The 14,632-nt window shown below is 42.7% G+C and overlaps 1 protein-coding gene across 1 annotated transcript in view; it reads left to right on the plus strand.

The window, feature by feature from the left end:
* Positions 1–8,301: 8,301 nt before the first annotated feature.
* Positions 8,302–14,632, plus strand: part of PPP3R1 (protein phosphatase 3 regulatory subunit B, alpha) — a 90,297-nt gene continuing 83,966 nt past the window's right edge. The window contains exon 1 of the mRNA XM_027865519.1: positions 8,302–8,377. Coding sequence (XP_027721320.1) covers positions 8,375–8,377 — 3 coding nt within the window. The 5' untranslated portion in view covers positions 8,302–8,374. The remainder of the gene's footprint in view (positions 8,378–14,632) is intronic.

Genomic DNA, 14,632 nt, shown 5'->3' on the forward strand with positions numbered 1-14,632 from the left:
ATTTAGAGGAAGATCTCATCAAATGAGACTGAGGACAGCCCAGAAAGGTAGGAGAGAACAAGAAGAGTGGTGTCATGAAAACCTAGAGAGAAGAAAGTATCAAGGAGAAGAGAGTGAATGACAGTGCCAAAGACAACAGAAAAGTCAAGAAGCATGAGGTTTCAGAAAAGGCCATTAGATTTGACAATTGAGAAGCTAAGAGTTGCTTACCTTCAGCATCTTCATTTATGCCTTCCACATTCCTCCCCAGGTAGGAGCAGGGGTAGAGGTGGGAAAGAGGGGTGTGATCCATCTCTGCTGCAATACTGGCAGATACAATGGACCTTCCACTGCAGCCAAATCTACCTTTTACTGAAAGAAATTTTCAGACTCCATATCTTTCTTTTTCACTTTATTCCCAGTAAAGCCTCCTGGTTCTTCTGTTTCCAGACTGTTTGATTCATAACACCCACTCCCTCAAAAAAAAAAAGTTCCCCTTTCTGTGTCTTATCACCTCCTTTCTGATGTACAGACTGGTACAAGCCAAATTCTAGAAAAGTACTTTCAGTGCTAAAATTTCTGTAATTAATTGCCATAATATCCAGTGCAAAATTTCATGTGAATAGCTCAGTCCGTATGTTGACTCCGAATATGCCCTTCTATACAAACTATGGCTTCCATTCACATTTTTTTTCTGACAGTCATACTGAATACCTCAGTCTCCAAAGTCAATAACTTACTGAGAGAGTTGGAAGTTTCCTAGGTTCACTTGTACTTGGATATGTGCAGCCAAAGCAGCATACAAATATGAGGCCTATTTCCACTGGTAGCCCTTGAACACTGGTATCAGGTGTGGCTCTCAACCTGAAACCTCTGCACCATCAGATCTTCTCAGAAAGAGAAAGAAAGGTCAGTAGGCACCTCTTGCCAACTAGCTGGAGCTACCCTCTGTTTTTAGTACTGATCACCTCAACCCTGAACTATACCCTCAAATCCACTAAAAAATGGATTGGCAGGAAGAATGTGTTGTGCTGCATATCTTTGACTCAAAGAGGCATTAGAGTCACCTGAAATACCTGCTAGATTGACATATCTGTGGGCCTGAGGAGAGGATATGCCCTAGATTTGGCAGTCTTCTCCCACCAATACAACCCTACAATGCCACAGGCTTGAAGTCTAGGGAAACTTTCTTGTGAAGAAGAGTGTACAACTCAGAGACTCAGCAGACTCAGCTAAGTCATCAAGATGTGGCTGAACTCTGCCCATGCTAGTGAAGGGCATCAGTGGCAGCTAGAGTACAGAATAAAAGAATCTGAAATAAAGACCTAGACTTCAAGTTGGCAGATTGACTTTGGATACAATGTTAATTTTTCCTACTTTCTGGAGTTTAGAATCCTAAACTTCAGCACATTTCCTTGGCTTTGAGCCCTGAATGGCAACCGACTCATCCCTTATCTTAGCTTTTTGGATATGGTGCCCTGCATGCACTCTGATAACTAAGTCTAAAAGATTAAAAAAATACCAGTAACTAGCTTGTCTTTGGACTCGCCTGTTCCCCACTTGTCTTAAGCTTTACCTTTATAACACATTCCTCATAAGGATTAACCCTCCTCCCCAGTTTTGTTAACTATTGGCATATGCCAATCTGGCTTCAGACAGAATCTGACACCTCCCACCACAAAATCAACAATTTCAAGTTATCTTCTGTGCTTAAAAGATGAGGTACTGCTTGCCAACAGATGGCATGAATGTGTAACAAGACTGAAACTAACCAAACAGGTGGTTATATTCTTCTACCAGATCTGAGACTGCCATGTCCTGAGAATTTTTATAAAAGAATATGTAAAAGGAGTCCTGCTCATCCATCCCACTTACAGGTTTCCTAGTCTTGTTTGTGACAGGGAGGGAAAAACATAGTGTCTAGGATCTATCATGCTTACCAGACACTCAATGACACAAGCATTTTGTGACTGATCTACACTGCAATGAATTCCAGACCTGCTGGACCAGATGGTTATCTTTACTAAGATGGATCATTGTGGGAGAGTGGTGTGGATGGAGAAGAGGATATCTACAACTTCATTCACAACTTAGAAGTAGTGAGAAGACAGCATTCCAAATGTACCTTTGTCAGGGTAAATAAGTCATACTGTTTGAGTCTGCAGAGCTCCTGTGATTTTTCAATAGTTCATGACCTCTTCTTTTCTAAGGCATGTGGAACTGAGGAGTAGTTGTCCATCTGGACTATATCCCATTTGACTCTCAGAATATTGACCGGTATGCCAGTCCAAACTGCACTTCAGAGCATCGCTGTCACCACCTCTTTGCCAAGCTGGAAAAATGTCACCTAAAGCAGTGGGAAGCAAGTTCCTAGACAATATCATAGGCCAGCAGGGGATGAGGAAGGAATGGTCTAATGGAGTACTCAGGATCTACCCTTAGCCTTATTTTGTTGAACATTTTTATCACTGATTGGCTGACCATATAGTTGGCATATTTATCAGATTTGCAAATAATGTAAAGCTGGGATAGCTAACACACCGGACTGATATTGTAAGCTCCTTGTGGGCAATAGCAGTTTGATTTTTATCCTTGTATCCCCATTGTCTAATACATAGTAAAGGCTACATAAATACCAGTTTAACTGAATTGGATGACAGAATCAGGATTCAAAAAGGTCTCAGCAACCTAGAACAATGGGCTGAATCTAATGGGATGAAATTTATCAGGGATAAATGTAAAGTTTTGGATTACAAAACTCAACTGAACAAGTGCAAATGGTGAGCTGTAGCTAGCTAGACTGGGTGGTTAATAAATATTGAATTGAGTTATAATTGATTGTGAACTTGATAGAAGTCCAAAATATAAAATAGCACCCAAAAAGCTAATGCCATCGTAAACTGTATTAATAGATGCACAGTGTTCAGAACAAGAAGTGGTAGTTCCACGATACTTTGCCTTGGTCAGACCACATCTAGAGCATCTAGAATGATCTGTTCTGGGTGGCTCCTTTTAAAAAGGGTACTGAGCTATGCCCAAAGGGCTATCAAAATGTGCATACCCTTTGACCCAACAATAGCACTTCTAGGGCTATATCCCAAAGAGATCACACAAACGGGAAAAGGTCCTACACGTACAAAAATATTCATAGCACCTCTTTTTGTGGTGGCAAAGAATTGGAAATTGAGAGGATGCCCATCAGTTGGGGAATAGCTGAGCAAGTTGTGGTATATGAATGTGATGCAATACTATTGTGCTATAAGAAACGATGAACAGGCTGACTTCAGAAAACCTGGAAAGACTTGTATGGTCTGATGCTGAGTGAAGTGAGCAGAACCAAGAGAAGGTTGTGCACAATAACAGCCACGTTGTGTGATGACTAACTTTGATAAACTTAACCCTTCCTGGCAAGAAAAGGATCAAAGACATCTCCAGAGGCCTTGTGATGGAAAAAAGCTATCCACATCCAAAGAAAGAACTATGGAAGTCAAATTGCTATTTTTTTTTCTCTTCTGTTGAGTTTTGTTTCCTCTTTCTGATGGTTCCTCCTATTGGTTTTAATTTTTACTTACAACATCACTAATGTGAAAATGTTTAATATGAATGTAAATGTATAGCCTATATCAGATTGTGTGCCGTCTTGGGGAGGGTGGTGGGGAGGAAGGGGGAGAAAAATTTTAAACTCAAAAGCATATGGAAGTGCTTATTGATAAATCAAAATAAATTAATAAAAAAAAGGGTATTGAGAATCTGAAGCATGTCCAGAAAAGGGCACCAAGGTAGTAATAAGATTAGAGACTGTAACATACCAGGACTGTTTGAAAGAACCGGATGCTTTTATCCTAAAGAAGATATGGGGTTGGGTGGGGGTAGGTGGGAGGGGTTAACTGGGATTTGATAGCTGTCTAAAAACACTTGAAGGGCTGTCATGTTGTAAAAGAAAGATTAGAATTATTCTGCCTGTCCCCAGAGTGTAGGAGCAATGTGGGTGAAAGGGGTGAAGGAGTTACAGAGAGGCAGATTTCAGCTTGATGAAAAGAAAAACTTGAATTAGAGCTATCTTAAAGCACAGTGGGATGATTTGAGTTCCCCTTTGATGATGGTCTTAAGTGGAGGCTAGATGCCCAGTTGGTAGGGATACCATAAAAGGGTATTCCTTTTGGGGGACAGCTTAGAATCAATATGGTAAAGTAGAGCAAGTACTGGATTTGGAATCAGGACCTGGGTTCAAATTCCAGCCCTTCCACATACTACCCATATGACCCTGGGCAAGTCCCCAAACCTCTCTATGCTTCAGGTTCATCTAAAAAATAAGAGGATTGGACTAAATTACTTGTGAGATCCTTTCCAACTCTGTCTATGATCTAATGTCTTCTGAGGTCCCCTTCAACAGGGAGATTCTATGAAACTGCAGTAAGTCCCCTAATAAAAAGATTTGTTCTGTGAAGTTTTGATTCATTCAAAGGGCTGCACTTGAGGACCTAGAGGGCCACATGTGGCCTCAAGGCTGCAGGTTCCCCACCCCTGGTTTAGAGTTTAGACTTAAGAAAGTGATGGAGAACCTTTGCGTACTTCTGTAAATCTACTGGCTATAAAGACTGAATTTGATTCTTGAAGGCAATATTTGGAGGGGGAATAGGCATCTCATAGTATTGTACATGGACCACAGAAACCTAAAGCAGCATCTCTGGACTGCCCATAAACCATAATATGTGACCTTCTTAAGTTGGTTCAACTTCTCCATAGTTTATATATTACAAGATGACACAACTGAAGAGCCAACACACCATTGTAGAAGCTGGAATATGGATAAGCCACTGCATACTCAGTCAATGTTAACAAACATGCTAGTCAATCCACTATCAGAGGGCTCAAGATCCCCATGCTGAGCCCAGCCAATCACCTTTCTTGAAGTTACCAAGTTGAGAGAGGCTCAATATCCATTGTTTTCTCTACCAATGTTCACAGTTGTGTATATTCCCTAGGAAGGTTCAAAGGAGTGTGGTGCCTTTGTCATGAAAACCAGGCAAACTGGACCACTCCCCTTTCCTCAGCATGTTTTATCACAGTGAAACATTTGCTCTTATGATTCCACATGCTTGGAATACCCTTCATCTCCTCACTCCAGTCTCGGCCTACAGACATCCTACACCTGCTTCAGGATCAGCCTCAAATGTCCCATCCTTGTTGAAATCTGCATTCCAACCAGAAGTGGCCTCTCCTACCTCTAAACTTCTATAGCACTTGGTTTATTCTACTCCTGGATTTGTTAAATACTGCCTTGTATTATTGGTATTTGTGTACACACCTTCATTTTCCTGACTACATTGTATACTTGAGGGCAAGGACTTTATATGTATTGAATGTTGTCAACATAAGCAAACAGTCAAATATTTGTTGAGTCCTGAATGAACAAACTTGTCATTAAAAGGCATGTGGTTTGTTCTCTGTTATGCCTTAATATAGTTTTAGAGCTAGACTAAAATAATCTGCAAGTACCAATAATTTCCACTGGTTTGATACATTTTTGGGGGATAACAACCACATTTGTCAAATGCTATTCCAAGATTAAAACTCAGAACTCTGTTAATCTCAGTCCAGCCCTCTTTCCTTATTCCCATTTTGCCAATATAGTGATAAAATACATACAAATTTAAATTCCTTCAGGTCAAGGATTGTCATTTGAATGCTGTCACACAACATGGACATTTAAATAGTCATGGTTACCTCAATGAAAACCCAATATAAGTACTTCAGCAGTGGTTGAAGCCCGTCTCATTTCTATGCCTTTTAGTTTCTAATTTATGTGATGGCCCAACTCTGAATTTGGTAGTTAACAAAGCCTCCTCTTGTTCTTGAATAATACCTATAGAATTCAAGAAGCCAACTTTAGACAGTTCACTCCCTTAACATATTAATACACACACCCCACATATCTTACAAAGACAGTGGGATAGCTAATGCCAGTAACTCACTTTTGATTACTTATTGTTGTTGTTCAGTCAGGCCAGTCTGAATCTTCATGACCCCATTTGGGACTTTCTTGGCAAAAATACTGGAATGGTTTGTCATTTTCTTCCCCAGCTCATTTTACTGACGAGGAAACTGAGGCAAATGGGGTGAAGTGATTTGCCCAGGGTCACCCTGCTAGTAAGTTTCTGAGGCTGGTTTCGAACTCAGATATTCCTGACTCCAGGACTAGTAGTCTGTCCAATGAGCCACCTAGCTCCGCCTTTTGACTATTTGGGAAATACTACATATGTACATGGAATTTGTAAGTGATTGTGAAATATGTGCTGTAAATATTAACATATTAAGTATTCTATTATCCTTCTACCCCACCTCCTGTTTTAGTTCTTTCTTGAATTCAAATAACTTCTCTTCTTTCCCTTTTATTGGATATTATCCCTATTGTAACAGCAGATTTAAGCAAAAAATGAAAAAGATACCAATTTTGCTCTAGTGAGATAGCTTGAATTTTTCTGGGGGTGGTAGCTACTACCAGGAATGAGAGAGCGAATGTTATCTTTACCTTAATTTTTTGGTCTACTAAGGAAATCGGAGCAAGGGTGTATTGGAGCAAACTCCAAACTGGCTCCTAATTGTTACATTTTCAGTGTTAACATTTGCACATCAGAAATAGGCAATCACTACAAATTAGGGCTTAATTGTTTTGTGGATTGTCTAGACTTTAGAAAGTGTTAAAAATGTAAACTTAAAAGTGTGTGTGCATACATTATGCTCCCCCCACCCCCATCCGTTTGTTAAACATTTACCAGCACACCCAGAATAATACTGGGTGTGCTGGTACTCATTGCTTGATCTCAGCAAGAGCCCAGTACAAGGCTCAGGGAATTAAGTCATCACAAGACTGGAGACCTGGTGAGGGTAGACTAATAATAATAATTGGCATTTATATATTGCTTAAAGGTTTTTAAAGTATTTTAGATCCATTATCTCATTTGAGCCTCCCAACAACCTCGATTCTGAGTAATTAGGCAGCACAGTCTTTTGGTTTGACCATCCAGCACCAAATGGCCTAGAGGCTGCAAAAACAACAGCCCAGAGCCTGCGGGTGCCTTTTCTCCGGGATGGAAGCAGCAGCCTCCGCAGCTCTTCCCGCACCATAAAAGCTGCGGGTGACTTGGACGCTTTGTCCTTCGTCTGTGTTGCTACGCGGCTCGAGGGCCTCACCACTGGGGATCGTGATTTTTGCCAACTCATGCTAGAGCGGGGGCCATGGGGCAGGGGGCGTCGTCTCCGGGGAAAGTAATCCAAAGGCGCTTAGCGCGAAGCCTGGGGCGGCTCCAGAGCCAGAGCTGCGTCCTTTTCTCGGGGAAAATAGCAGCCTTTAGGCTGGGGGTAGAGGAGGGCCGAGGGTCTGTGGGGCTCTGAAACCCTAAGGCAACGCGGCCGTTCCGCCAGAACTCCAGGCTCCCCACCGCGCTAAAACACCCCTTCAGATACCCCATTTCCCCTTTTCCTTCCCTGGCCCTCTCTCCTTCCTCCTCCTCCCCCTCCTCCTCCCCCCACGTGACAGGAAGGGCTACGACAACATACGTCACCGGCACCGCCCTCCTTCTTTCCCAGAGGCTTCCTCCCGCGCACAGCACGCACGGGGGCGGAGACGAAAGCACGGACGAAGGAGGGAGGAGGGAAGAGGGAGGAGGAAAGAAAGGAGGGGGGAAGGAAGGAGGATGAGAGAGGGGCGGAGAGTGCACGTTGCTCCTCCCTCTCTTCCTTCCCCAACCAGAGGGAGCTCCAGGGTTTGGCCAAGGCTCCGCCGGAGGTGCCCGGATGTGCGGCGGCGCTCCACGAAGCTCCGCCCCCACCGCCCCGCCGTGCCCCGTCCGTCGCCCCCTCTCCGCCGCAGCATCGCGCTCTCTCCCTATCTCTTCTCTGTCTCTTTCTCTCTCTTTCTCTCTCTCTCCCCCCTTTCTCCCTCTCTCTCGCTCGCTCTCTTCCTCCCCCTCCCTCTCCCGTCCTCCTCCCTCTTTTTCACGCCCGGAGGTTGCGGGTCAGTGCGAGCCACCGCAGTGAGACGGTCAGCGCTCCGCCCCGCGCGAGTGCGAGGCTGCCGCCGCCGCCGCCGCCGAGCCTCCCTCCCCCTCGCCAGACCCTGCTCTCCAGCCGCCCTCCTCCGCCGCCGCCGCCGCTGCCCCTCCACTTCTCTTCCTCTTCTCGTCAGCCGTGTGGTTAGCTTCTCCTCCGCAGACGCTCCCTCCCCTTCCCCCTCGCGCGGCCCTCCTCCGCGCCCCCCAGGACCGAGAGCCCAGACCGGGCCACTCCGCCGCCGCCAGCTGCAGCTGCAGCTCCTCCCTGGGGATCCAGCCCGAGAGCCGACGCCCGCCCCTCCGACCGAGCCAGCCAGCGAGCGGCCGACCCAGCGTCCGACATGGTGAGAACCCCCCCCCCATCTCTGGGACCCGCTTAGCGGGGCTTAAAGGCGGGGGCTGGGATGCGGGATGGGGGTGGATTGACACCCCTTACCTCCCACCCCCATTGTCCCCTCTGCTCCGGCCTTCCTCGAGAGACCCCCGCCGTCTGGGTGTGTGTGTGTGTGTGTGTGTGTGTGTGTGTGTGTGTATGTGTAGGTCTGTCTGTCTCGGTGGGGCCGAGCTCGCGTGGGCCCCTGCTTGTCCGTACCCCCCTTCCCCCACCTCCGCCCTCGGGCCCCTTAGGCAGGACCGCTACTGCGCCTTCCAGCCTCCTTCGTCCTCCTTCTCACTTCTCCCCTAACCCTCCCCAGCCCCCCCCCCGAAATCTGCTCCCTTCTGGGAGGATACCCCACTTCTCGCACTCCTCCGTTGCTGCAACCTGCCATGCCACCCACACCCTCGCCCCTCCAGTGCCAGCTTGTGCCCCCCCAACCCCCTTTACCCCACCACCTCCTTGCTCTTCCTCGGAGATATGCTCCCTCTTCCACTTTCTCCCCTCTTCTCTCTTTATTTCTTTTCCTTCCCCCATGTCCTTTTTTCCTCCTTTCCCCGTCTGGGAACTTCGGCCTGATAATCAACCTTAAGAAAATAAAAACAAATGCCAGGGGGCGAATAGCACTTTAGTGCCTGTGGTCCTCTTTTGCTGGTATTTCTCCCATTGCCTTGACTACTAAACAGGAAGACTCGTAGAGGGAAGGGAAGAACCTTTTTCTTTCCCGTCTCCCGTTGGTATTTATTTTGATGTTGATTGCGACCATACGGGGGTTTTCTTAGTTGGCTCCCTTTCTCTCAAAATGAGCAAACAGGAAAGGTCCAACACACATTTAGTGGTAAACCAGAGGGTAGATCCAATCCCAAAGGACGGGAATGATTGTTTTGAATGTTTGCTCATTACCACGGATTTTTTCCTTACTACCTCCAAAAATATCTTTCCTGCGGTGGTGGTTGTTTTTGAATCATGGCGATTTAAATTTGCCTTCCCAGCTCTAACGTTAATCCCCAGACAGGATTCACTGCTGTAGTGTTTCAGGCTGACGCTAGGGGTGTGTCTATTGCCTCTGCCAACATTGCCAAGAAATCAACGCCCTATTAGATCTACATTTTGCTTTACCTGTACTTTTCTTTCCTTTGCCCACTGCTGTAACTTATTTTTTACAATTAAAAAAAAAACCATGTTTTACATTATCAGTGGAAATCAAACTAGGCATATGATGCTTCTCTGTAGCAGCTTATCAGTTTTGAAACCAAGAGTCTAGCAGTGTTACTTCCCTTCATTTTCTCTAAAACTGACAGTTGTCTTTGGGGTTAGTAAACGAAAGTTGATGCTAAGGAGTATTTTTTGCTTTTGTGATTTCACAAAATAATATATGTTGTTAAATGTTTTGCTTTAAGTATTTCAAAATGGGACTAGTAAGTCATGGAAAAGAAAAAATATTGGTGATTTATTATAGGGAGGCACAACCAAATTAAGCTTATGAAGTAGGGTTTTTTTTTTCCATTTTAAAGGCGTGTACAACTTACAAATGAACTGTCAGTGAACTCTGAGCAATGTAATATAGAAGAGGTGTGATTTGTATGAATATAATAGCTGTGACATGTAAATCTTGCCAATACAGTAATCAAAGAAGACTCTTTTTTTCTTTAAAAGTCTTTGTATTCTTTAAATATCACAAAGTTTGGATTCTATTAAATTTTTATGGGATGAAAATGATAAAGATCAGATTCTTTAATAGAACACACCTTTTTTATTTTTAATCAGTCTCATCTATGGGAGTTATCATTAGGATTTTGTCATTGGTACTTCATTAGTTTCCTTGGATTTCTACGTTTTACTTAAGGATCAGAAAAATACAGTTTTGTGAATTAAATTGACTGCCTTAAGTTTGACCCAAACATGAATATATAGTACATTCACATTGCTTTAGTCACATAGTCTGTAGCAGGGCTGAAATAAAAAACTCCCTTTGACATTTGATGAGATTTCAGGAATTATGCTTTAATTGTTAAATTTTCTCCTTTCCTAATACAATATATCTGGTTAGTTTTGTGAGCTTTCCCATAGTTTGTTCTACTTACTATTCCCCCCCAGCTCCTTTACTCACAAATGACTATCAGTCCTCCACAGAATATCCTTTTCAGTATGTACTTCCTGATTCACCCTTCCTCCTTTTTAATTTAACCTTTCTTTTTAATACTCCCTTCTCCTCATTTTCTAAACTATATTTCTGGACCTAGGAGAATGGAAAATAATTTTTTAATTGAGGATTACTCAATAGAGTACTATTCTGCAAGACTCAAGATGAAAATCTTTCATTTTAATTATAGAAGGACCCTAATACTTGGGAAAAGGAATGTCTTTAACTGAGTTAAGAAGAAATTTTGTTTCTTTTGACCCTTATTTTTTGTTTTTCTGAAATGAGTTTCCTTAGGTCATCTTTATAGATTGATGGTAGAAACCATGGAAGTGGATGTAGATGATTACTGGAGAATCTTAGAGATCCTTTGGGTCCAGGTCATGAACCTCTTTGGCAGTCTGCTGAAACCTATGGACCCCTTCTCACAATAATATCTTTAAGTGCACAAAGTGGAATTACAAAGAAAACCAATTGTGTTGAAATACAGTTGTCAAAATATTAAAAAACCAAGTTCAGGAACCTCAGATTGAGCTCTCCTGATTTAGTTCTATCACATAATTTTTCAGGTGAGAAAATTAAGGGCCATAGTTTAAATGACTTACCCATTATTAAATACTTAGTCATCATAGAGACAAGAGGACCTTGTGATAGAGATCTTGGTAAATAGCCATACTTAGTAACAGAGGCATTGGTTCAGTGTGGAAAAGGAACTGGGAAGACCAGAATCCTTGTCCTGGCCAAGATATTTAATGGTTGTGTAGTTTGGACAAGTCACTTTATTTTCTTTGTGCTTTTTCTTTTTTGTCTTTAAAATGAGAGGATAACACTAGATGATCTCTAAGGCCCGTCTAGTTTCCATGAATCCATGAGACTGGGAGGTCAAATAGGATGGAGAGCCAGCCAGGACAATATAGCATCAAGAAAGTCAGGGGAGAAAAGTTGATATATGAGGTACACACTGAAGGGAATCTCAGAGTTCATCATTCATATGCCTTCATTTTACTGCTGAGGAAACTGAGTTGTAGGTAGGTGGAATGACCTTCCTAAATTACATTTCTTGCCTTGTCCAAATCTTGCCCCCCCCCCAAAAAAATAGGAGGTCATCTACTGAGAGTGAGGGGGATGGGATTTGGGGGCTTGAGCTATTTCGATAAGATTTGGGGGAGAGAGTGATAGTGAAACTATGAGGATTGCCAAAGAATGGTTAAGACTTAGGTATGGGTGAGAAGAGCTGGGGGCTAGGTGAGGGATCTGTTTAAAAGAGACTGAGAACCATTGACAAAAAGGAAGATTGTTATTTGTAGCAGTTTTTTGCTTCAGGAAATTTTATGTGGCTTCTAAGGTAGAAATTATTCCTCAAATGAGTGACTCAGGTCCTGCAGGTAAAAATAAGTGGAAGCGCTTCGTTTGATGAGGATGAAGAAACAATAGTTGCTAGCTCATTTACCAGAAATATTAGACTGTTTCTGTCATACTTCATTTGTCATTGTTGACCACCATCTCTTCCTAAACACTCTCTTCCCTGTTCTTTTATACACTGCTCTCTTCTGATTCCTATCTGTCTGGATGCTCTTTCTCTAGCTTCTTTGTTGAGACATTGTCCTTTTGCTCAAATTTATGGATACCCCAGGATTTTGTCTTGTGCCGTCTTCTCTTTTTTTCCTCCACATTGTTTTGAGGTTCTCATCAGCTTCCATGGATATAGCAATCTCTTCTATGCAGGTAACTTCCAGATTTATATATCTAGTCCAGTCTTTCTTCTAGTCATCAACAGCTGCCTATTAGACACCTCCAAATAGATGTCCCATAGGTAGGCATCTCAAGCTCAACAAATATACAACAGAACTTAATTACTTTCCTCCCAACCACCTTCTCTTATTAACTTACGATTTTTATTAAGGGCACTACCATCTTTCTCCATGTTTGTAGCTGAATCATGTCAAAATATTTCCTTCTTCTCACATTCAACCAATTGCCAGTCTTCATCAGATCTACCTTCTTTCCATTAACACAGCCACTACTCTTGTTCAAGTTTTGATCATCTCTTCCCTAGACTATTGTTATAGCTTCCCAGTTGTCTCCTTTCTTCAAGTCTCTGTGTAGCTGATATTTCTAAAACACAGAATTGACAGTGTCATTCCCTTGCTTGAGAAATTTTATCTCTTTCTTGTAAAAAAAAAATACAAGGATAGTTCCAGGACCTGTGATTTCAATAGTATGGGGAACTTCCAGATAAAGCAACTTCCTCTGTTAGTCTAGGCTGGCACCTTCTCTGCAACATGTCATCTTAGAACAGAAGTTGATAACCTGTTTTGTGTCATGGACCCCTTTGGTTCCTTGAAGCCTCTGGACCCCTTTTCAGAATCATCCTTATAAAGACATAAAGTAGAATACATAAGATTGTGAAGAAATTAGGTTTAATCATATTGAAATAAAAAGACAATGTTTTTCTACCCGAGTTCATGGACCCCTTGGAGTCTATCCAGAGACCCCAGGTTAAAAACCATTGTCTTTAAAGATTTCCTAGAGCACTGAGAGGTTAAGTGACTTGCCCAAATTGTCTTGTCCCAGGATGTGTCAGAGGACCTGACCCCAGGTCTGGTTTTGAGGCTAGCTCTCTAGCTACTAGACCACATCTAGCCTCCTATTCCAGGTTTATTACATATTACTCTCCTTCATGTACTCTGTGTTCCTGACCTGCTTGCTATTCTCCATACATGATATTCTATCTCCTGAGTGTTCTTTGCATAAGCTGTGCCCATGCCTGGAATGTACTCCCTTCTCATTTAAACCTTGTTGATTCTCCAGCTTCCTTCAAAGCACAGCTCAAGTGCCATGTCCTAGAATACTATTCTAATTCTTCTACCACCTTCCCACCCCCAGTTGTTAGTGCCCTACCAGGGGAATTATTTTGTGTTCATGTATGTGTGTGGGTTTGTGTGTGTAAAATTTAATTTCTTGTAATTGTGTTATTTATTCCTCAATAAAATGAAAGGTTTTTGAGGGTGGGAACTATTTTATTTGGTCTTTGTATTCCGAAGTTTCTGGTGCATAGTAAGTACTTAATAATGCTAATTGAATGCATACCAGTATTCTGAGTTTTTAATCAGACTATTATTTGAGTGATGAGGATTTTGGGTTGAAAGATGAGATCAGAAACCAGACTGGCAAGAATTAAGGAGAGTGGAAAAAAGAAAATGTTGGCAATCCATAACATAGAGCCAGATTCAGTAATAGGAAATTGAATAGAGATAAATGCAGTCTTACAGGTCTTAGTTCAGAAAAATCAATTTCACAGTACAGGGTGGGGTTATGAAAATACTAGGTGCTGTGACTAGATTATAGGATTATTGGTCATAGCTGGAAGAGACCTTAGAGGATATGTAATCTGTCTTCCTCCTTTTAAAGATGGAGAAGCTGAGGTTCAGAGAGGTTAAATAACTTGCCCAAGGTCACATAGAGTAACTTCCCAAAAGGGCAATTCCAACCCAGGTGCTTCTAATGCGGAGCCAGTGATTGCTTTTTCTAAGCTTAATACCAATCAGCAGTGTGATTTGCAGCCAAGAAAGGTAATGCAACCTCAGGCAGCATTTAGAGAGCCTTATTGTCCAGGGCTGAGCAAGTACTGCACTCTGCCCTCATCATCTCACATCTGTGGTATTGGGTTTAGTTCTGGGTGCCACATTTTCAGAAGGATGTTGATAAGCTGGAGAGTGTCCAGAGAAGGATGGCCGGGATGATGACAAGTTCATGACATCTAAGTGTAGGCTGAAGGAATTAGGGAAGTTTAGCTTAGAAAAGATAAGATTTAGGGGAGATGTGATAGTTGTTTTCAAGAATTTAAAGGCCTAAAGGGCAGAACTAAGGACATTTGGTAGAAGAAGGAAATTTAGGCTTGATATAAGGAAAAAGTTTGACAATTAGAACTGTCCAAAATAATGGGTCACATTGGGGGAGGGAGTGGACTGTTCCTTACAAGAGGTCTACAAGCTAAGGCTTATTGAGCACTTAGGTGTAATATAAATGGGATTCTCATTTCAAGTAGAGGTTGGACCAAATGGCCTCAGTTGTCCTTTCTGA

The sequence above is a fragment of the Vombatus ursinus genome, unplaced genomic scaffold (assembly GCF_900497805.2).
Source record: "Vombatus ursinus unplaced genomic scaffold, bare-nosed wombat genome assembly UNPS02014778.1, whole genome shotgun sequence".
Taxonomy (NCBI): Eukaryota; Metazoa; Chordata; class Mammalia; order Diprotodontia; family Vombatidae; genus Vombatus; species Vombatus ursinus.